This window comes from Ovis canadensis, chromosome 5 (genome assembly GCF_042477335.2).
Source record: "Ovis canadensis isolate MfBH-ARS-UI-01 breed Bighorn chromosome 5, ARS-UI_OviCan_v2, whole genome shotgun sequence".
In the NCBI taxonomy this organism is placed as follows: Eukaryota; Metazoa; Chordata; class Mammalia; order Artiodactyla; family Bovidae; genus Ovis; species Ovis canadensis.
In genome coordinates, this window is record NC_091249.1 from 67124331 (window position 1) to 67149386 (window position 25056).

The window sequence follows — 25056 nt, forward strand, 5'->3', positions numbered from 1 at the left end:
TTATAAAACCACAAGAATTTGTCAAGACATGAGAGGGCTGCTCTTCTTCAGTTACCTTGATTTAGCTTAAATGAGTTTCTAAGAGGTTCAAACAGTGGAAGAGTGACTCGGAGTAGAGAAGCGTGGGGGCAGGGAGGACGCATTGGAGAGAGCACCTGAAAGGGAGCACTCAGCACTCATTTGAACACAACACCCATTGTATATACATTTTCCAGTTCCTCTTCAAACTTAAAGCAGAAAATCATAATGGTACCAGGGGTTAAAGTCTCCATTATGTAACCATAATTATTTAGTTTGAAAGTTAAGATCATAATGAAGCTAGCTGAAGAATTATCTTAACTGAAAATGGCTTATGACTAGCATGGTATGGCACAACAGACAGGGTTCTCAAGCAGGAACCTTTGGCATTTAAAGAGCTGACTAATCTTAGCCACATCACTAAAAATAACACCTAACAGTTCATGAACACTTTACAACTGCCAGACACTGCGTTATGAGGCTTATACCCATCATCTCATTGTGCCCATTTCAAAGGTGAGGGAACTGAGGGCTTACAGAGTTTCACACTTGCTCAGGGTCACACAGCTGTTCAGCAAATTCGTATTCAGGGAACCTGCCTGCAGAGTCCGAATGCTTACCCACAGGACTGTGCTGACTGTACTCAGCCTTAGTCTCCTCAATGAGAAGTAAGGACTAGATAGCAAGACTGGCTTCCACTGGACGGAATGTCAGGAGCAACTCTCGAATGGTTTGTACTTTGGCGCAGTGATGGGGATTGGCACCTTTCCTGAGCAAGGAATGCTCTGGAGCGCACACTAACATTCATTGCTCGGTCTATTCCTTTGCCTTCCATACACCGATGTGGGAGCGGCAGCGCTGGTTTGGGAACAGGTCTACCACCAGCAGCAGTCACCCTGGTTGGTTTGCCGCCTTCCAGCAAAGGTCTCAGAGACGGTGATGGCACCCCACTCCAGTACTCTTGCCTGGAAAATTCCATGGACAGAGGACCCTGGTAGACTGCAGTCCATGGGGTCGCTAAGAGTCAGACACAACTGAGCGACTTCACTTTCACCTTTCACTTTCATGCATTGGAGAAGGAAATGGCAACCCACTCCAGGGTTCTTGCCTGGAGAATCCCAGGGACGCGGGAGCCTGGTGGGCTGCCATCTATGGGGTCACACAGAGTCGGACACGACTGAAGTGACTTAGCAGCAGCAGCAGCACCAAAGGTCTGGCTGCCCCAGGCTTTCTCCTCAGTGCCTGGCAGAGTTGTGCGTGTGCGCACTCAGCCACATCCACCTCTTTGCGACCCTGTGGTCTGTAACCCTCCAGGCTCCTCTGTCCGTGGGATTTTTCAGGCAAGAATACTGGAGTGGGTTGCCATTTCCTGGTCCAGGGGATCTTCCCCACCCAGGGATCGAACCCGCATCTCCAGTATTGGCAGGTGGATTCCTTGCCACCCCGCCACCTGGTAGAGCTGGCACTAAGTACATGTTGAACGAATAAATATTCCACAGCCTCTGCTGGAAAAAGCCTGAAACTGGACACCACTGTTTCCATGTTGCCTGCAAATCTTTTAAGTATAACTTCTGTAAGACCATAAGTTTCGCAAGGACAGAAGCAACATCAGCCTTGCTCATGGCTGCATCCTTTGCGATCTGACTTACGCCTCACATACTGTAACTGCTGAACACAAGTGTTCTTACTGTTACTGCTGGCACTGGAGTCTTACAATTCCAATTTGCCCTGGATAAAATATATGATTAAAGGTAGAGTCATGTTATTTGCTGTTTTTCTCTGTGGTTCCTTGTTTAAATAGTCAGCCTAAATTGAGTATCTTAAGTGCTAAGTGCTATAGTGAAAACATTCCTTGTGTTCACGAAGAAATGAATCCAGCTGAAGAGGTAAGGCATATATAAAGAACACAGCATTAGTCCAATAAATACTTATTGGGCATCTACTATGTCCTCTGTCACTGAGCTACATACCAAAAACCTGTATGATCAGCAGCTGCCATTGCACACCATCAAATGAGGAACATGGTTGCCATGGGCTGGGCTCATGACGGCAAGTAAACAGAGTGGGCAGCAGACTGATCTAGAAGGTGACACAGGGCTGAAAGCAGAAAGGATGAGCCCGAACCCCAGGCAACAGCAGTCCTCAGCTCCATCACACAGCACACGGCTATGCTGTGATCAATTTCAGAGTCTGTGGCAAGGACTTTGTTATTAATAATGACCTATGTATTTTCATTATGAAGTATAAACACTGCCAGGTTATACTGACCTGCTTTAATCCTTGTGGAAAGTAATCTGGAAATACCTGTTGAAAAATGTATATACCCTTGACTCAGGGTATATACCCTACTTGAAGGAATCCATGTTTAGAAGCAAAGTTGCTATGTGTAAGAATACGCAGAAAAGGATGTCTGCTGGAGCCTTGTTTGTAGTGGTAAAAATCTTGAAACAACCTGAGTGAAATACCGTACAAGTGATTTTTAAAAATCGGTTCTACATCTGTTGATCTGGAAGGATGTTCAGAGTGTACTGTTAGAAAACCAAGCTGCAGAGAAACTGGTGCTATTCTTATTTAAAACAAACATTCCAGGATGCCTTATATGTATGTATGCTTATATGATCATGCAGCAATGTGGAAGATAAGGAGAGACAGGAAAGGAAAGGAAGAAAGAGGAAATGAAGAAAAAGTTGATTAAATGTTCTTGGTATAATTTTGCTGAAGGGAATGAACACATTATTTTTGTAAATTTTGAAAAGGCTTTAGTGAAAATGATAAAAACAATTAAAAACAAGCCAATTCACAGCCCATCCCGCCATCTCATCCCACACTCAGATATGCTTTCTTGGATACGGCAGATCAGGACAGAGCTGCAGGAGCCGTGCGTAACCCACATTCTCCAAGGGTTCCGGGGTATCCATGCGGCTGCTATGTGGACACAGGCTGTGGCGGGAAGAGGATGGAGAACCACGACGCTCTGAGCAGCAGAACCACAGACACGTTTTGATTAGAGGAGCAACAGTGAAAGCAGCCTTGCACTAGGGTATGGCTAGTCTTCGTTTTGTGTTTTTCTTTCTCTTGTGCTGGCTTCTCCAGAAACAGAAACCTAATTCCCTCCTGGTTTCCAGCCTTTTGTCTCCTACTCCTAACTCAGTGTCAGGGTCCCAGTGGTGTCACAAGTGTGTCTCTCATTATCCACTTTAATATTTTCACCTAAACTTGAAAGACTGATCAGGCTCTAACTTAGGGATAATCAAATTAAATCTAGTTATATTGTTGTTCCATTTAGGATTTCAGTGATTTCTCTGGCTTTGACTTTTGAGAATGTTTATGTATTTTACATATTGGCTTCAACAGCAGCCTCTCATATTTATGCTAATCTATTCTCTCTCTTCTTCCCTAGTTGACTTGACAGTATATGCTACTTTCTCCCACCTCAGTTTAAAATTGCTGGTCTCCTAATTCTCCAGCTATTCATTATCTTTTGTGGCTGCTTTCTCTGGATGCCTTCCAGAGCCCTGTCCTTGGTCCTCCCCTCTTTTTTCCTGAATGCTAAAGCAGTTCGTTCTTAAATGACCTCATCTGATTTTCTTGCTTTAGTTAATACCTACTTACCTTACATTTTCTCTTTTCTATGACTGCCTTCACCATATTAAGTTGAACTCTGTTACCATTCTTAGTAGAAGAGATATCTTACTAGCTTTGAATTGCTGCTATGTACTATATATGGTGTAGAAGGCAACGGCACCCCACTCCAGTACTCTTGCCTGGGAAATTCCGTGGGTGGAGGAGCCTGGTGGGCTGCAGTCCATGGGGTCACTAAGAGTCGGATACGACTGAGAGACTTCCCTTTCAGTTTTCACTTTCATGCATTGGAGAAGGAAATGGCAACCCACTCCAGTGTTCTTGCCTGGAGAATCCCAGGGACAGGGGAGCCTGGTGGGCTGCCATCTATGGGGTCGCACAGAGTTGGACACGACTGAAGTGACTTAGCAGCAGTAGCAGCAGCAACTATAGATGAAGTCAAAACTAAAAACAGAGTAAGTCAGTCAAATCTAAATAAGCTAAATAAGCTTAAGAATGATAATTGGGAAATTCAGACAAAAATAAGACACCTTCTCTCTTGGGAGTATTCAGTCATTAGACACACACTTATCTGAAAAATGGGCAACTTGGTTTCTTGCCTGACTTGGTCTAGATAAATCAATACAAATGTATACATTACATGTCTGCAAGCGTAATCTCAATTCTTAAACAAATGAGAAGACGAAAGCTATGAAAGGTACTATCTCAAGCAAGATAAATTTCAAACAGCCAGACCTCAAACTCTTATTTTCAAAGCTTTGGCTTCCTTAATTTGCCCAATGGAAAATGTACCAGACTCAAAGGACATGAATTTGAACAAACTCTGGGAGGTACTGAAGGACAGGGAAGCCTGGTGCGCTGCAGGCCATGGGGTCGCAGAGCCAGACACGCCTGAGGACTGAGCACCAGGGACAGATGCGCCGGCACTGCTCTCAGACGCTGCGGGGACGCACGCCATCCAGAGTCCAGAGCAAGTCAGCAGCGGCCACAACTGGAGACAGTTTCTTCATGTACACACTGTTTGCATGAGCACCGATCCATCTCAAAACCTGCTTCCTATCTGGAGAACATAACTTGGGTTGTCATCTCTCAGTGATACTATCTGCTAACATTTCTTTTCTCCGGAAAGTCAGAGATGCAGTCCATCCCTACACATCTTAGTTTGTATGTCAGGTTTGTTTATTCATATATTCAGTGTGCATTTATGGAGGTCTTACTATGTGTTAGACACTCTGTGACTTGCTGGGATACAAGAATAAGCAAAGTCAACAGACAGCATCACTGCTCTTAAGCAACGTAGATTTCAGAAGGTGAATAGATAAGACATAAACAATTAGATATATAATGTTGAGGAGAGATGCTACTATTTCAGATAAGCAGTCAGAGAAGGTCTCTCTTAGGAGCTGATATTTAGGTGGAGACCTAAATAAAGTGAGAGAGAGAGCGAGCCGTGTAGATACGTGGGGAGGAGAACATTTCCAGGCATAAAACGCATCAGGGGACCTAAAAAGAGGGTTATGCTTCTTGTAGAGAATAAGGAGATATTCTCAAGGGACTGGAAGAAAAGAAAAAAGTCTTAACATCAAGGGTGCAAGTCATGTTTCCTCCTCCTTCTTTTTTTTTTACTTTACAATACTGTATTGGTTTTGCCATACATTAACATGAATCCGCCACGGGTGTACACGTGTCCACAATCCTGAACCCCTCTCCCACCTCCTTCTTATATCACATAATGTACAAGATGCTGCTGCTGCTAAGTCATTTCAGTCGTGTCCGACTCCATGTGACCCCATAGACCGGAGCCCACCAGGCTCCCCTGTCCCTGGGATTCTCCAGGCAAGAACACTGGAGTGGGTTGCCATTTCCTTCTCCAGTGCATGAAAGTGAAAAGTGAAAGTGAAGTCGCTCAGTTGTGTCCGACTCTTCGCGACCCCATGGACTGCAGCCCACCAGGCTCCTCCATCCATGGGGTCTCCAGGTGAGAGGACTGGGGTGGGTGCCACCACCTTCTCCAGTGCATGAAAGTGAAAAGTGAAAGTGAAGCCGCTCAGTCGTGCCCGACTCTTGGCGACCCCATGGACCACAGCCCACCAGGCTGCTCCGTCCATGGGGTTTCCAGGTGAGAGGACTGGGGTGGGTGCCGCCGCCTTCTCCGAACGTGTGAGGTGACAGCAGCATAGCCTGGGCTTCCCTGGTGGCCCCGTGGTAAGGAATCCACATGCCAATGCAGGAGGCGTGGGTTTGATCCCTGCGTCAGGAAAACCCCCTGGAGAAGGAAATGGCAGCCTGCTCTAATCTTCTCTCTGGGAAATCCCATGGACAGAGGAGCCTGGAGGGATGCAGCCCCTGAGGTCACAGAGAGCTGGACGTGCCTAAGTGACTGTGCGCATTAGGTTCCTGCACAGGCGAGTGAGTCTCCCGCTGGCTCATTCCCAGCTACTCACTGCTCGTCTGATTAGCTCATTCTTTCCGCCTCGCTCACACTCCTTGTTGCCACTTTTTTATTCCAAATAGCTGAACCAACTCGTACTTCCCATTCATCCACACACTCTACTCCATGAAGTTTCAGTTATGCCTTCTGGGGAAAGTGGACCTTTCAAAAAGCAAACTGGGTGTGGAAAGTGATGGGGGAAGCTGCAGTCGAGGGCAGAGGGGAAGAGGTATGAGGATCCGGTGTGAAGAGCTCTAGACCTGTGAGGTTCACGGTTGGAGATATTTATCTTCACCTCCAGATGCCCAGAGCCAGCTCGTTAAGTGTGTGCTGCAGCCAGTGCAGTTGGGAGGCACTTTGAGATGTAGTCAACCTCCACTTCACCCATCTCAAGAATTCCCTTCCTAAGACATGCCTTTGTAGCTCTTCCACCTATTACCACAATGTAACTGGAAGCCTATGTGTTTCCCAGTGTTCATACAGAAACACTTAGGCATAGAAAAATCAGATTTAACCAGACCCTGGAACTGGCATTTAGAACTTCCATTTTCTTCTTTCATCGGTTTCCTAGTTCTAACTTTTCCTTCTGGGTTCACTTATTTACTCTACTTTCCCTTTTAAATATGTCTGTGGTACCCTCAAAGTACTGTACAGCCTTGTTAAATGATTATTATCAATTAAAGGGTTAGAGATTATTTCACTTTTCCTACCTTTCTTCTAAAATTATTTCTTATATTGAAAACCTAGTGCCCACAGACTGCACCTACACCAGCCCACTGCATATGTTTAGTGATAAGAAGCATTTTCTACTGAATGGAAACATCAACCAGGCTCCTAGCTAAAAGAACAAGCTAGAATATTCCAGGCTAATAAACGAGTAAAGAAATAAGTGAATTTACTAGTAGAGCACACTGGCCACACTATAATGGCTCTTTATTTCCTTTCCTTAGCCATCAAAAACTTACAGATCATTTTGAGGCAGAGAAAGAATAACTATTTAAGAAAACAGGTTGTTTTCAATACAGACATGGGGAAACGTACTAAAGTTATTAAGCAGAATCATCTCAAAAAGAAAATGGTTACAAAAGGTATATCCTCTTTTTAATGCCACTGACTGTATCTTCATGATTGCAAAGGCTGGGATCCATTCCAATTCTAGCATTTTATGAATAATAAACATGGCTAAAAAGAAAAAAAGAGTAGTGACAACCAAAATTTACTTAATTTTTTAATTTTTTTCAGTAGGAGCAGAAAATTTCTTTTCAGCTCATAAGGAATAAAAGTAGAAAATACATGTAACTGTAACTCTGTTAATTTTACGGATATAAATAATTTTAGTGTACTTGGGTTATTCTCCCTATATACGCTAAGTTGTTTCAGTCATGTTCGACTCTGCAACCCCATGGACTGTGGACTGTAGCCCGCCAGGGATTACCCAGGAAAGAATATTAGAGTGGGTTCCCGCGACCTGCTCCAGGGGATCTTCCTGGCCCAGGGGCCAACCCACATCTCTCATGTCTCCTGCACTGGCAGGTGGGTTCTTTACCACTAGCACCACCTGGGAAGCCCTTGCTCTTCCTATAATTACCCTCGAATAGTTAATTCTCTGATATACTGATTGGAATGGGAAGTGAACTGTTTGGGATCAGGAAATAAGACTGAATTTGGATTTTGGAAAAGGAAACATATTGCTGTAGGAATTTACATTTACTGTACATCAGCTAACATGAGATTCCCTTCAAGTTCAGGGCAAAGACAGGCCCACTTTACTTGAATATAAAATATATAATAATATCTACGAAAAAAATCAGGCTAAGAAGTGAGTAAATCTATTTTTTTCTACACTATGTCAAGAAAAGGGAGTATATAAGTTGTCAGCATAAAGCTCCTTGATAGCTTAAAGAAAGCAATCCAAACTTAGCAATCGAGCCACATTCATTTCAAATTAATTATTTTGGGAGGAGCTCAGTGGTGTCAGACTCTTTTGCGACCCCATGGACTGTAGCCCACCACACTCCTCAGTCCATGGGATTCTCCAGGGAAGAATACCAGAGTCCGTTGCCATTTCCTTCCCCAGGGGATGTTCCTGACATGGGGATTGAACCCTCGTGCATTGGCAGGAAGATTCTTTACCACTGAGCTATCAGGGAAGCCCTATCTTGGGAGGCTAGGCACTTATCCCAGGGGTATTCCACGAACGTTAAAATTTAAGTCTTCTACAGAAACACCTACATGAGTTCTTTTAGATAATCTCAATGAAAACAAATGTTATAATTTGGGAGAGGATTAAATGTCTACATTAATGGAAATACTCAAATCATTTGGAATCACATAAGTAAGGTAAATGATCAAGCTAAGGAATAAACACATTTTCTGAGTAAGCAAGAACATTTAGGCGCTACTATAGTGTAATAAGTCTTATAAAGTGGTTTGGAAGGCAATTTCAAAAGAGGAATATACAAACTCCCAAGGTAGAGGCTTAAAAAGACAACATTCATTCTGTGTTTTCTGTTTTTAAAAAATCAGTCTAGATATTTTATAGTCACACTTTGTCCTTAGGAAACTCAGCTGTATTCCAGTTGACAAATTTCACATTCAGTTCTAATTAAAAGTTTTAGTTTCCCTATAAGCAAGCTTCCTACAAACCGAATTATTTTTTATATTACCAATTTAAATAAGCATGTTACCAATTATCAGTTTTATATTATCAATTTAAACAGCTTACTCGTTTAAACTGTCACTTGTTTCTGAACTTGACTCTTTGTTATTCAAAGAGATTGGTTTCATCCACTAAATTTGTTTTTCTAAAGTTTTTTCCAACCACTTTATCAAAAATAAAAATGTTAGTAAATAAAGTCAAGTCAACTATATAATTCTCCCAGATTTATGCCCTTAGGATACATTTTGGTATTCATTATAGTCAGAAGTTCTTTTGCACACAGCTTTTCAGATTAAAGTTTCTTAATGACAATCTTTGCATACTTGATTTTAGAATACCAGACAATCAAACAGAAAGAGGGATAGTCTAGCATTTATTTAAAAGGACAACAATGTGGTTGAAGTTATTAACATGGCTATTAAATTTATATCACACTGAAAAGCTAACAAAAAACCCAAACTGAAAAAAAAATGCAATAAAAAGTGATTTGGCCCTTGAAAGCTTTAAATATATTTAGTCTTTATAAAACTGGGATCCATGACCCTTCAGGGATTATACATAATGGCACTGAAAATGTCTTAATGCTTCATAAATAGGAAACACCTACAAAGGCACAGATGTCCCAGTGTACTTAAGCCAGTGAGGGTCATGTTGGTTTGAGCTCAGGAGACTTGGCAGAGCTTTAAGAATTCCACACTGAATTTTTATAGTACTTTTTAATTTTCAAAGTAAACAACCATGCACAAATCCCTCAAGCAAGAGTGCTGAGTGTTCTCACTATTTTACAGAAGCTGAAACTGTGACAGAGAGCAGAAAGTGACTACACAAATACACGCAAGAGAGAGAAGTGGCTTGATCCCATTTCTCCTTTATATATTGTTTAAAAATTCACTTATGACAAATAAAAAGTATCAGTTGGTAAAGAATCCACCTACAATGCAGGAGACCCCAGTTTGATTCCCGGGTCAGGAAGAACCCTGGAGAAAGGATAGGCTACCCACTCCACTTTTCTTGGAATTCCCTGGTGCCTCAGCTGGTAAAGAATCCACGTGCAATGCAGGAGGCCTGGGTTCAGTCCCTGGGTTGGGAAGATCCCCTGGAGAAGGGAAAGGCTACCCACTCCAGTATTCTGGCCCAGAGAATTCAATGGACTGTATACTCCATGGAGTCGTGAAGAGTCGGACACAACACAGAGACTTTCACTTCACTTCAGGAGGTATTTCTAACAATATTAAATATTTCCCCTTCAGATCACAATTAATATTCCTATTATTTTCTCTTTCTCTATAAATGTCTCAAATTTCCCAACCTGTAAAATTAAGATAAATAACAGCTGTCTTCTATACTACAAAGTTATTGACAGAGTCAGTAACAATACAGAAACTAGAATTAAAAACCTTCATAGGGTTGTCAAGGGGTTTAAATAAGATGAATGCATACGAAGTTTTGAGCACACTGGTGACAGAAAATTACAGAAAAAATTATTAGAAAAAAAAGTTCAAAATATACAGGACAGAATATGGACAATATACATTTAAAAAAATCTGAAGTAGTTAACTTCATCATAACTTTTACAAAATATCTGACTGATCTGTATTTTGTTTCAGATCTCTAGAGACCAGATGTTAAGAGAGGCCTGCGGGGGAGCTTAGACTACTGAGAATTAGGTATGCTTGTGTAATTGTTGCTATTGTTTAGTTGCTAAATCGTTTCTGGTAATACCACTAACTAATCCTGTGCTGTTTCTCTAAACACTTTCTATAGGTCTCATTTCCTCTTCTGAAAAAATAAGTGTGCGCTGTAAATGAGCTCTCAAGTCCCTTTAACTTCTAATCTAAAATCATTGTACCTGACACAGAAAGCAAGCTTTGAGAACTTGAGCCCCAACTCTTAGGCTCTACCAAAAGCAGTGTTTACAGATTATTTTCTATGTACCACCAATGACATTATTTTAAATTACTATTTTGTAAAAATACTGAACCTGGTTTCATTCTTGTCTTACACCTGACAGTGTATAAAGGATCAATTTTAGTTTTTCATTCCCTTCCCCAGGTGCCTCATTCACTAATATAATAAGTTAAGAGGATTATAGGATTTTAGAGACAGAAGTACACACGTTTTGAAAATAATTCATGTATAATTGTAAAGAAAATATTTTTACTCTAAAACACCTGATTATTCAAGGTCACAGATCAGTTCAGCTCAGCATTAGTATGCAAGTTTCCTAATTTTTAGTCTACTTCTTTCTACTACTTCTACTATTAAGTAACGAAATTGTTTGGAAGGGATTTGAAGTGTTTTTTTTTTTTATCCACTAAATTTGCAGTTTATGTCATCTTAAAATTAAGAAAACCCTTATCTTCAATAATTACAAAACAAAAACACAAAACATTAAAACAACAATAAACTAAAAAAGTGTCCACAGCAAACCGGGAGAGCTTTAATGTTCAACGTGACAATCCTAAGGTCATAAGTCACACATTGCCCCAACCAGCATGAAATAATAAATCGTGTACTAAATTAAATGTCATTTCACAACAGCTTTAAAAAACTGGCTATCAAATATACTTTCATAATAGCCACAGCCAAACATTAAGGACAATTATGAAATCAACCAGAATAAAGGTTAATTTTATTATAAAAAGAAAAATTAACATTTATTGCCACAAACTGTATGTTTTAAATACTACATACTTAAGTTGAACTTAAGTTTAAAAAATAAAAATTCAATGTAAGATAATGTGCTAAATATTTACAGCTAATCATATTATTAAACCTTTCTCCCCTGAAATATATGTATTTGGAGCTCTACAGTGCAAATGAAAAAAATTCTAAAATAAGAGACATTTTCACTAAATTTGTTGTATTATAGACATTATTAATCTTGTTAAACTTGCTCAAAAGAAAAAAATTTTAAAGCACTCAAAATGAATATGTTACTCTGAAAAAGTACATTTAAGCATGCAGCTCTATTAAGATAAGTCATTAATATTTAAGCCGGGCCAGAGATAAAATTAGGTGATAACACACTTCTATTCAAAATAATTGGCTTTAAGGACTACACTGCAATATAAATAGTTTAAATGACTATCTAGCAACTGGAGAATTCCATAGTTTATTATGGGCTTCCTCAATGGTTCAAGCAGTAAAAACTATCCCTGCAATGCAGGAGACAAAGGACACTCAGGTTCAGTCCCTGGGGTGGGAGGCTCCCCTGGAGAAGGAAATAGCTCAACCAATTCCAGTATTCTTGCCTGAAGAATCCCATGAACAGAGTAGCCTGGCAGGATATAGTCCATAAGGCTGCAAAGAGTGGGACATGGCTGAGCGTGCACACACATAGGTAAGATTAAATAAGAATCCATTTCCTTACTTTTCAGTAGAAAAATACACAATCCATGGAAATATGTTACTACCACAGAAGAGGGTTCTACTCCTGGAGCGTATGACATGGTCAGCTGACAGTGTATGTCAAAGTGCACTAGGAAATATAAAGTGCTTCTACCAACATAATGTATCATCACTGTTTCAGCTATATGCCAGTAATTAGGCTTTTTTGAGTAAATACCAGTCTAAATAAAAATGGGAAAAATACAAACTTGGTCTTAGCTGAAATAATCTAAAAGGAACTAAAATTTCCATTCCATCCTTTTTTTTTTTTGTAATAAAGGATAGCAAAAGACAACAAGAATACCTATAAACATCAGGGCTATATTGCCACAATTAGCTTTAGATTTTTACGTCAAATAAAAGAAACTAAACTGTAATTCTGGTTAATGCACCGCTTTATGTGCAAAGAGTTGATGTGCAAACACAGCCCCAAATTTCTCTTTTTTCAGTCCTCTGAATTCATGGCAGCTGATCCAAACTGTTGGTTTTTGGAACGTTCTTGATGTTTCTAAACTTATCTTCCACCTTTTCACATCTCTACTGCTTCGCCCTCTCACATCCCTTCCTTCAACACCTGTAATCCACAAACTCCACTGGAAACCTGTATTCAAGGGATATATGTGACAGTGGTAGTCAGGAATAAAAAGGCAATCTATCAAAATCTGGTGTTTGAGGGTTGAAACCACTCTCTCCAACTAATTTTGAACTACTGTATTTTCTAAAATACACCTTTCTGGGTAAAAATCAATACAAAAATTTACCATTAAAACTCACACTCTAATCCAGTTTAGCATAAAAATGATCATGTACAATTCAGAGAGAGAGGAACACTTAACAGATCTTTTTTTCCCCCCTAAACGGAAGTTCTCCATAAGGATATTTTTATTTACTTGAACAATACAAAACGTAAGTAGAACAAGCCAGAAGAAAATGAGGGCAACTGACTCTCTGAAATCATAGAAATAAGGAGTTCTTCTATAAAGATCAATAAGTAATTGATTTTTTTTCAGTTGTAGCTAAATTCAACAAAATATTTCTTGAAAATTCTTTTGCAACACAATTTACCAATATACATTTTTCATGACTTGGAAATATGGAAGCAAGTGCCCATTAATTTGTTAAACACTTATAAATATTGCATTACACAATTATCAGAATGTCCTCAGAAGGGTATTTGCTATCAGGCACAAACCAATTTTGTGTATTTAATTTGCTCACATAAACAGTAGTACATAATGAAACCTTTTTGCTCACTACAATTAGGTATGATGTTAAAAGTAAGAAAAAATATGCTTTAAGAAATATGTCCCAGGCTAATTTTAAGCCCAATATAAATTAAGCGTTCCTAACAACTAGGCTATTTCAAATCACCTGCAGCCCAGAGTGGATTAAAACTTATATAACCAACCAAATAATACAGATATTGTTTTATGTTAGTCACTCATACTGAACACTTTTGATCCAACCTCTCCTTCACTAAAATCTCAAAAAGCCACTAATGTGATCTTTATACACATATGAATTTTACTGCTGTTACAATATACATTTAACCTATATATATGCAAGGTATGTTTCAGAATAAGTCTCATAGTTTGTAAAAAAAATTAATAAACAGTCTATATAATAGTGAAAGTAGCCAGATTAACTAAAATATCTGTAACATCAATAGATAAACCTATATATATGCAAGGTATGTTTCAGAATAAGTCTCTTATAGTTTATAAACAAAATCTATAAACAGTCTATATAATAGTCAAAGTAGCCAGACTAACTAAAATATCTGTAACATCAATAGATAAAGCCAAAACAGCATTGTAATACAAATTATTTTTATCAACTATAAAAATATAATTGAATAGCCAAAGAAACATCACAGGAAGTGATTTCAATAAAATCTGACCCCGTGCTAACCACACATCTCTGTACTGTAGTGGTTTCAAACTGAACTAACGCACCTGACTACACGATGTGTTTGTCTTGTGTTTTTTCCTTTTACTAATAATACAGCCATAACAAAGTACAGGGTTTTAAAAAATGAAGACAAGTAGCCAAAAGCTAGCCTCCTTTAACATTCAGAAATCATTTTATGAGTGAATATCAGAAATATTAAGCTTAAAAAGACACTGTAACACTCACTGCTAGAACCTTTGGAAGGAGAGAAAAAAGGTACAAATAAAAGTGTCCATTAAAAAAGGAAAGAATCAGTAAAAATCTCTTCCTCAGGCCTCCTCTCTCTGAGAAAACAATCAACACAATGTTAATAAGAAAAATGCAAAGGGGGCACAATTTGCTTCATTCATCCTGTGTTTGCCTATAGGTCTTCATTCCCATTATGTTAATAAGTGAGGCACAGATGCAAATAATAATGAGATGTTAAAATCTACATAAATTGTCATAGCTTCATAAAACACCAATCAACAGAGCCTTCAACTCCACCTATGATTTAGGTTACAAATTCACCTTGCATCATTCTTTCTCTTCAACAGCCATACCCTTCAGAAAACGATCAACTGTTTCATACTAATGTTTCAACACAGCTCCAATAAAAGCTCTTAATTCCACCAGAAACCATTTACATCTATGCCTCCTTTCAGCAGTTGTACCATTAATACTCAAGTGAAACAATGTTGAAAAGCAAATTATGCAGAAATGTGCCTTCATCAATGTTACAAGTTTATGCTAAATTTTTTGAATTTCAGTATTTAAAAAGTATATTAAGGTAGAACAGCTACTGCATTTTATGAATAAGGTTCCTCTCATTTTACTATCAATTAACTTAAATCTTCAAATAGTCTACTATGGCCCATCATGATATTCATAATTTTACAACAATGTAATAACTGGATGTTGTACTATGCTGATACATCAGAAGGAATTGCCTTCCCTCGCAAAAGAGAGTGAAAAGCGTTTTTAAGTGTTTTAAGAAAAAGCAATTTTAGGTGACACCTTAAAAAATCAAATTACAATTTATGCTTTAAAAGAATTTAAACAGAATGCAAGTAAAGTTATTAGTGGATTTAATATTTCTGTATCTAAAGTCAGATACAGATACTATTTAACACAGTTGTGGTCTTAACGTGTTGAATTATCTGCTGATTACTCAAGGTCACTGGTCATAAAGTTTGGCTATAACCATGTAACATATAGAGAAGAGAAAGCAACCAATTTTAGTTATATCAGGGTTACTGTTTGAAAACAATAGGCTAATTCAATGATGGTAAAAAGAAACACTGTTTCAATTTACTTGGAAGAAGCTTTGTTCTGGGTAATCACATTTCCCAATGTTAAGATAATGCCACTAAGCACAAAATTTTCAAACCTTCTCAAACTATTCTGTAAAGATATTACATCTTTTCATGGGACACAAACTACTGATTATAATTCCAAACTACACATCAGCATAAAATAATCATTTCACTAAATATTAAAGAATCTTGAAAGAGCCACATCATCGTTTTGCCTACCATCCTATGGTTGTTGAGGCTGACATACCTTAAATGTTATCAACGACTAGAAAAAGTATTAAAACTATCTTTAATGATTTAAGAATAACTATATTCATTTAAGACTTATTCTCCAGATCCTAGATTTTATAGGGCTTAATGAAAGTTAACTGTGAATAGAAAATGAGAAGTTCTTGTTCCACGACTTTTTTACAGTAAGGAAAATGAAAATAATACTATGCTGAGTATCAGAACAAAAAGCATTAATTATGACCAAGCGATTCCTAAGATATATTATTCTTCTTTGTACAATTAAATGTTTAATAAATCAAAGTAGCAGTTTCCTACAAATACCTTAGTCAAATCAAATGTACTTATTCTTTTAAAACAAATAGGCACAATCATGAATTCCATTACCAAAAACACTGAGATTGAAAAATTTAAATCACAGCATGTCTTTTAAGATTGAAGCACAACAGGCTAATGCAGTTAACATCTCAAATCTTCTTACTGAAAACATTTTAAACCTTCAGCTCAGAATGACAGCAATAAAAAGTTTAAATGTTCTAAGTAAAAGATAATTATTATTTAAGTAACAGATTAGTAGGTAGTTTACATTAAAACACACAAGAACCAAAGATTTTTTTTTTTTCTTTTATAAGAAACGTCTAGGCCTTTTAAAAGGAATAGAATATAGCCTAAATCTAAGTCTAAAATTTTTCCCCAACGAGCAAAGCTTCCTACTTAAAGAGGAAAGAAAAGAGTCACCTCAGGATTAGGGTATATCATTAACAGAGAAAGTATTCTTAAAAGTTTTAAACAAAAATTTCAATGACTAGTTAGTGGGAAGTGACTACCGTTAACATTTTAGAACATGAAGTACTTACGTAGAAAGAAATCATGGTGTCTACTATGCCCTCCTCCTGGCTCAAAGAGTCTCACTGATAAATCAATCTTGTGTCTCTACAATTAATTTTTATTTTTTCCTTCACACCTAAAATGTGATACATATTTATCTGAATTGGCAATGGGTGTGCAGGACAGAGCATTTAACTCCTACCAATAGATTCACTTACATTGAGAACTTTTTCTTGGTAATTACATTTTTACAGACCTTTTTGAGTCAAACAGAAATGTCAGTATACTTATAAATGATGGAGAATAAAGAAGATAGAAACAAATTAAACATAGCTGAGACTGAAGCTTAACAATGTTGGCCATTAGTTATATACGTGAGAACTTGCAGGAACATTTGAAGGTAAACTCAGCACCAATTTCTTTCTTAAAGAAACCAATCAGCAGACATAACTTATCTGCCCTGGGTCAGGAACTCTGTCCCACATCTAATACTCGGGTCAGGTAAACTGTTCACTGCACTGCTTTAGTAATCTCAGAACTGTTTCTTCAACAGGAAGGTTCACAGTTTGAAGAAAAGGGTTCATTGTCAGTACTTCTAATTTTCCCCAGGCTAACACTTCACAGATATACAAATACATTGTAATGTAAGAGCATATTTTAGGACAACTTAAAAATATGCACAATAAATGTTTCCACACATTATCCCCCTCTGAATTTACATCACTTTTACTAAATTTATCTGTTAATGAGCAATATTATTTTAAGTTTTTACATAAAATTTCCAATCACTGCCCAATGGGATACCAAATACCACTATTTTGGAAAAAGCAAACAAAACTTGAAAGGGTTTTGTGCAGATACATCACGTAGTTTGTCTACCAAGCCTACTTTCAAAAGACCACTTAAACTTTTTCACATGAAAAAGCACTTGACTTGTGGTCGAATATGTTCAAATAAATGTTTAAATCTATCAGTGGATCTTAAACATACCATTTTCAAGAAACAGAAAGCGTTAATCTTACCTTGAATAGCCGTTAGAAAAAACAGATCGACCAGAGAAGTTCAAAGTCCCCAAGGAAGTCAAGCTGTCATCTCCAGACCCCTGGCATCTATTCCAATTTTCTGAACCAACAGGAATTGGTGGAATGACATTAAAAATAGGTTTCTGATCCTGCTGTTGAGAAAGGGATGCTGTGTTCATGTCGTAGTGGTACATCTGTCCCCCAGAGGTACTCACACCATGAACAGAAATGGCAGACATTTTATTGCCAATTATGTTGGCCCCAGGAAAGCTGGCCTGACAATAAACTGGGCCCAGTTTCTCCTGCTTAATTACCCCAGGGGTGCAGAGTTCGATAAAATCTTCTTTTTCTGTTTTCACTTGGGGCAGTGGCACACTGTTAGGACTTGGTAAGATCAAATCTCCATTATCTTTAATTTTAGGCTTAGCGTCCGGTAAAAGAAGAGGCTTACAGTCCTCATTCGAGCTTCCTTCCAGAAGGAATGAATCATCCTCTCCTGCCAAAGGAGAAAGCAAACAGTTTTCATCTATCAAGAGGTCTGATCTCCAAGGACTGTCACTTGTCTCTTTACTTGGGGACTCAGAAGAAAACTCCAAATCCTGGAGCTTTTTCCTCCAAATGTCAAAGGTGCTTTGGTCTGTGGTATGCAACTTCATACTACCCCCGTTACTGCCCTTCTGGCCTTTCAAATTCTGCTGTTCTGAAGACACATCAGAGTGAGTTTTTGGAAACTCCTTCTCTGTGGGGGCAGCAGAGACAGCAGCGGATGCAGAATTCTTGGGCTTTTCTGGAACACCGGTTGACCTACTGAGGTTTGCGATGCTTTCTTCCAGAAGCCGAAAGTCTGTTTCCCCAGAGGAAAGGCTGATTTGGCCCTGCTGTGGGAATCCCAGGTCATTTCCCATCACTTTTGTCTCTGTCTCTCCCATGTACAGTCCCATTGACAGTGAAACTGCCTTGGACAGATCTGGCTGCTGCGCATTGCTTCCTGAGCCTTTTGGAAAATCAACCAGAAGTCTTTGCTGCTTGGAGTCTGACTGAGAAGCAGCAGCCAGTGAGGGAGAAGATGCAGAAACCTTCACAGTAGCTCCTCCCCTTAGGGTTTTATAGAAGTCCATCACATTTCCCCTCTCTCGACCAAGCACACTGCTGGGGATTTCTTCTCTACTGGGGGTGCTTAATGACTCCTTGGGGTCCATCAGTGAGTATCAGCTACAAGAAAGAAGGGGACATAATAAGCTACAAAATCACATTATCTCTGTGATCCGATTAGTAAGAGCCTGTTAAATGAACCTTTTAGTTAACACCGGATCTAATTCCTTGTCATCAAAAGAGTAGATAGATTTTGTCTTCCAGAATACAAAAGCAGAGGCTCCTGCTCCCATTCAGTGCATCACATTTAAAAGTACAATGCAGTCCATTTGCACAGCTCTGAACAAAATTGTATCAAACTAAGCCTGGGTATTCATCCTGCCACTCACAAACTGGTAACTTTGTTAATCAGAGACATTATAATTCATGACATCTGATTATTCTAAAGTTCCAGCTGATGTCAAAGTATTTAATTTTAAAAAGAAGTATGATCATTTCTTTTCAACTAATCAAGGTTATCGGCTTTTCTGAGAACCAATAAACATAAAATTTGATAAACTATGCTAGAATTGTTTCTAATTACTCCCCAATTCCCCTCCTACTGGCTGGTCACACATCCACACGTTTTAGTACAACCTACTGGTGAACCATGTATTTTATTTGAAAAATAAACAATGATGGTCTGCTCATTCTCCAACAAAGTAGGAAAAGGCTCTTATTTTAACCCGTATTTCCTACTGAATGTGCCTAATAGTGCCTGCCTTCAAATTTTGGATGTATGAAATGAAAGGCACTGGCTAATCAAAATTTAGATTTAAAAAAGTAGAATAGAATGTGTAGTAGCTTCACACTACAATTTTATCTTATTTAAATACTGTACAAGAACTATAGCTCTCTCAAACCCTTACAACACAACAGAATCTAGATGAAACATGTTTTTAAACTGCTTAAGACCTCAGTATGAAATACTATTATAATCTCGAAATTAAATGTTTTCCTTTCTGAATATCTAAGTATTGAAAAAACAAAGAAAAAAAAAACACCCCAGACCTGTAAAATCACATTTATATAAATCGAAGTAAAATGCTCAGAACAATTTGCTCCGAATTCTAAAGCTTCACCTATTCTAATTCTGAGCCTTCTTTCAAGAGCGTTAGGTTGACAGGTTATTGACAATCAAGATGTTTTAAGAGGCAGGCAGAGTCTTTGATAAGCATTATTTGCGACATTATAGTCAAATCTCGTTCAAAGAAAGAAAACTTTTCCTGTACGGAGAGTTTGAGGTGCTCAAACTTCACTGGTCCTCTCTAAAAGTGGAATGTGATGAAGGTAGACAGTGGTAGGTACCCGCCTCTACAAACCTCAAGGGTAAACTGCTTTTCTCCCCGCCCCTCTGCTGTATTTATCTGATAAAGATCTCTAAACAGAAGGTATCACAAGGAGCCTAATGAATTTCCAAGCCGCTTTGACAGCTGCCTTCAAACTCGAAACCAAAACAAAACTTCATAAAACGAAAAGATACCTCAAACGACTTTATCCCCCCGTTTAAGTTGCAAATAACCCTGTCACAGTAACCGGCGTTAGCGAACCATGCCAAGGGGTCTTAAGCGGCATTACCTGGTTGCAACTGTCAAGTCTGCAATCTCAAAACGTCAGACTAGCGCTTGTCAAAAATTGCACCACAAAACTATAATGATTAGGGAGGGTCTTTTTTCTAAAAGGGGCTACTTCAAAGCTTCAGGCGCGAAGTGATGTCAAGCGCTAGAGAACAAACCCGGGGCCGAGGGAGGGGAGAGGGGGAAAAAGTGCGAGGTTAAGAGAGAAATGTGTCCAGACCTGTTGAGTTCTTTCTCCGACACGCCCACTTCCACCAGATAACGCCAGCCCCGGCCGAAGTCTCCAAGTCGCAGACAGTCAGCCCCTTGCGTGTGTGTGTGTGTGTGCACGCGCGCGCACACACACACACACACACTGCGTGCCCGCCAGAAAGAAGACGCACTGGAGCCTCGACACAAACCCTGCTCGCGCTCGGGTGCACTAGGGTGGAGTGGAAAGATTCAGGCGAGGAGAATTCAGACGCCACTCAACGTTCACCAGAAAAATGAGTGTCAGGGAGGCCCCCCTGGGAGGGAAAAGAAAAGGGACTAGGGAAGGAAAAAAAAGAGCCAGGATTCCTTGCCAGGGAACCAGAGCGAGAGCCTGGAAACCTGGGGCGGCTCGACGAGGCTCCACTCGCAGGGAGCTCGGGTTCCTCCCCCTCGGCCCCGGGGGACGGCGGCCCAGGGAGAGGAAGAGGCCAGCCCTGTCACCCGCGCGCTGCCCTTTCGTCACCGCCACCCGGCCCTCGCCAGCCCCCACCCCCACTCCCCGAGGCTAATAAAAGTTTGCGAGCTACCGCGGCGCCCCCGAGCCAGCCTCTAGGCCCCGGCCCGCACCTCGGGGAGCAAGCGCCCACGCGGGCCCCAGCCCCCGGCCCTCCCCTTACCTCTGCCGGCTGCGCCGCTCACCCGCCACCGTCCGCGGCTCCCACCGCAGCCGAGATAAACAACTTAGCGTGTGAAAGCAGGAGGAGCAGGAGGGAGAGATTTTTTTCTCTAAAAAAAAGGAAGTAAACAGCCACCCCCTTCTCCATGAGGGGGAGGGGAGAGCCCCTATTTGAGAAAGTCTCCCATTTCCCGGCTGACAAGCCAGACCCCCGCCCCGCGCGCGTCTTCGCGGGCCGGGGCTCTCGGGCGCGCGTCCTCCGGGCCGGCGCTCCGCCGCTCCGGCTGCGGCGTCTCTTTCCACCCACTAGAATCCGTCCCCGACGGGCGGGCGGTGACTCGGGCTCCCGTCACAGACTCGAGCTCGCAAAATGGAGGAGGAGGAGGAGGGGAGGCAGCGCGGACACGCGAAAGGGCCGCCCGGCCGCGGCGAGCGAGCGGGACCGAGGGGGGCGGGCGGAGGCGGCGCCACGGCGCGCACACACACACACACACACACACACACACACACACACACGCGCGCGCGCGCGCGCGCGCTCCCACTCCACCCCCGGCCGCTCCCCGCCCGAGGGGCCGCGCGGCGGCGCGGGGAACGGTGCAACCTGTTGGCGACGCTCGGCAACTGCAGGAGCGGCCGCGGCCCCCGCCCCCACGCCCTCCGCGCGGGCCCCGCCACCCCGGCTGCGACGGCGCCTGCCCGCCAGCGGCCCCCCGGCGCGGCTCCCGCCCAGGCCGCCTCCTCGACCCCCACCTCTCCACCCCGCAGGCAAAAGGAGAGGAGGCGCCGGCGGGGCCGACCTGGCCTTTCTGGGGCGGGCTTCGGAGGGAAGCTGAGTTTTCTCTATAGTTTCTCTTCTTGCCGCTCCTTCCCGCCCCCGCCCAACTCCGCGACTCCAGATCCACTCCGGAGCTCGCCCAGTCCTTCGGCGGTAAACGCCGTCAGCGCCCCTGCGGACGACAGCGGGCTGGCTGGGGGAGCCGGGGCGCGGCCGCAGCAGAGCCGCGGGGCCGGTCCGCGCCTCCGCCCCCGGGCCGAGTTGAGCGAAGTGTGTCACTTCGAACGGGGCTACGGGGTTGCACGGAAACGGTGCCGCAGCGTCTCGGCCGCTCGCCGGACCGGACAGCCAGACACGCCCTCTGGGGAGGCTTCAGGGAGTGGCGGGCAGGGAAGAGGGTCGGCTCATACGTACTCTTGGCCCACGGGGAGTCGCGTGCCGCCGGTCCCCCACCCCCGCATCGTCTGGGCGGCCCAGTCTGCACCAGCCGAGCGCGCTCGCACCCAGAGTGAAGTTGCAAAGCAGAACCCACCCTCCCCCGCGCCGCGACCGTCCCCCACCCTCTTCTCCGAGTCTGCGAGGCGGCGACGGCGGCAGAAGGAGGCGCCGCCTGCCAAGTTCAACCCCCATCGCTCCCTCCGTCCTAGCGCGCTCACACTTGAAGGAAGTTGCACGCCAAATGCAAAACCTCCGGCGAACTAGATTTCTTTGCACTTTTTATTATTTTTAAGGAAAGCAGGAGGTGTCAGGCCTAAAAGCAAGTTGCAAGCGAAATAGTAAGTTGCTTGCAAAGTACGCCCTCCTCCCCCGCCACCCCCAACTCCTGACCTCTCCTTCCACCCCCCCTCCGGGGCCCACGTCCAAGTTTCCCGCGGAGGCCCTTCCCCACATTTTTGACATTTGCTGCACTCGCCTCAATGCGTTGCTCACCATTTCGTGTTCATGGGACCACAGTCCCTCCAAATAAAATTGAACACACGCAGCTTTAAAACGTCAGCGTGAAACTCCTTCCAGCTGTTCCCGTTACGCACCTCCCCCTCCGTCCGAGGGAAACACGTGGCTTGTCCCCAAAGAGAGGGGCGTGGGGCGAGGGGAGTCGGCGCGGGAGGCCCCCGCCCCAGCCCCCTTCCCAAGCTCGCCGCCTCGGGAGGGCTAGGGCGACGCCGGGATCGAGCCTCCTACCTTGGGCGGCACATACTGCCATTTGTGTGACTCGGGGAAAGGTTGTGTTTGTGTTGCTTTAGGGTTTAGGGAGGTAACTTTTGCGCCCCTACAGGTGACATCGCTTGCCTGCTGCTGCCGGGGGCGGAGGCTGCGGGAGCTCCACCTAGCCGTGCCCTGGCGCTCGGCTGCAGCTACTCTTTCCCTCAGCTGCACCCAGACTGGCAGCGGCTGCTCTGCCCTGACATTTGCAGAGGATTGGGTAAGCGCGTGCCGGAAACCGCCCGCCGCCATCTTGGTAAAGGCTGCTGACGCCGCCTGGCTGCGCGTCCACCATCTTGGCCGAGGTTCTCGTTACCCGGCAGCCGAAGTCGCTCGTCCTTGGTTCTGAGGTGGCGGACGCTGCCCCGTCTGTTGTCCAGGAAAGACAGGGGAGACCTAGGCTTTTAGCAAGCCACCTGTACGGAGGCGATCTGCACTGGCCGCCTCCAGATGATGCCAGGGCCACCATCTTGGCAAAGGAAAAAACACTCACCGCCGGAGGAAAGAAGGGACCCAAGACCTTTGCCAGCGTAGAACCCTCAGCTAGGAGAATTTTTATGAAGAGTACTGAGCAACCCAGTTGCTAACAAAACCCCTTCTGTTAGCAACACCTCTTCTGATCCAGAAGAAATGACTTCTCTTTTCTTTTCCTTGGCAGTAGTCAACTGGAGGGAAGCCCTAGTCTTGGGTGCTCACGGTGGCCTCTAAATGAGAATTGATTCCGAGAATGCTACTTTGCCTACTTCCCAAGTTTCTTACAAGTTTCAAATACTAGAATCACATGTCTTTACCCGATGGGTCCCTAAACAACCAACAGCTTCATGGAAAGAAAGTCAAGACCCAAACCTACAATTTTACCTTGCTGCTGCTGCTGCTGCTAAGTCGCTTCAGTCATGTCCGACTCTCTGCGACTCCATAAAGGGCAGCCCACCAGGCTCCCCCATCCCTGGGATTCTCCAGGCAAGAGCACTGGAGTGGACTGCCATTTCCTTCTCCAGTGCATGAAAGTGAAAACTTGCACTGAAATGAATATCCTTGTTCATCTGCTTAGGTGTCATATTAGGAATTATTTAAGTATTCAAATATATATGAAGGGGGCAAGGCAGACTTCCCTGGTGGCTCTGCCTGCCAATGGTAGAGTGGTAGAGTCTGCCTGCCAATGTGGGAGATGCAGGTTCACTTCCTGGGTGGGGAAGACCCCCTGGAGAAGGGAATGGCTACCCACTCCAGTATTCTTGCCTCAGAAACCCCATGGACAGGTGAGCCTGGTGGGCTACAGTCCACGGGGTTGCAAGAGAGTCCCAAACGACTTAGCAACTAAACAACAAAACATGTAGAGGGACCCTATCATATCTAATCAAGTGTCTCTTCCCATACCATAATTCAATTCATAGTTGAATCCCTGCTTTTAAAAAACAAACAAAACATTTCATCCCTCTTACCTGTTCATATTGCAGGTTGCTGGCACCCTGCATTTATATAACATCTGCTTTTACAAGAGTTCCCAATTCTCCCCTCTCATTTTTTTCTTGCAGGTCCAGTGGATCACTTTAAAATAGGAGAGGACTCATTGTTTCAGATTAACAAGCACCATTGAAAACACTTTCAGTGGAGCAAAAGTGTTAGAATTTCCTGATTCGTTTCTTTTCAGTGGTCTAAATATGCCTGTTAATTTTTTAATTTGATGGGAAACCTCTCATTCTTTAGTCTTTCATGTTTATCTGAAAGCATGCATAAACTTTAGCCCACTATCTGCTTTTCAGAGTATTAAAATTGTTATGCTTTGTTATGCACTTATTGATTCCCCCAACACACACACACACACACACCCCACACCCCACACACACAGTCTGCTGCCCACTTCTGCTGACAACAGCTGAATAGATAGGTATATATGGTTTTAACATGAGAACCCGAGGCTTACAGAGCTTGAGGTTTATCCAAGATCACATAGCTAAGCATGGAGGGTAGAAATAGACAAAGAGATTTTTCTTCACTGATCTTGTAATTTCCACAAAAGAGTTTGCAAATCCTGTGATACATCTGCAATAAATGTGTGTGGAATTTAATTCAAGAAATGAACTCCTCTGTACCAGAAA

The 25056-nt window shown here is 42.4% G+C and overlaps 1 protein-coding gene across 15 annotated transcripts in view; it reads right to left on the reverse strand.

Annotated features, from left to right (window-relative positions):
- Positions 1–23153, reverse strand: part of NR3C1 (nuclear receptor subfamily 3 group C member 1) — a 119454-nt gene extending 96301 nt beyond the window's left edge. For 2 of the 15 annotated variants that reach the window (XM_069592320.1, XM_069592318.1), the window contains exons 1-3: positions 20981–22031; positions 20332–20532; positions 17404–18615 (exon numbers count right to left, since the gene is read on the reverse strand). In XM_069592320.1, coding sequence (XP_069448421.1) covers positions 17404–18602 — 1199 coding nt within the window. In that variant the 5' untranslated portion in view covers positions 18603–18615; positions 20332–20532; positions 20981–22031. Of the gene's footprint in view, positions 1–17403; positions 18616–20331; positions 20533–20980; positions 22118–22168; positions 22400–22684 lie in introns of those variants that run through there. The other 13 variants (XM_069592317.1, XM_069592310.1, XM_069592313.1 and 10 more) reach the window with 10 other exon arrangements.
- Between the last annotated feature and the right edge of the window lie 1903 nt (positions 23154–25056).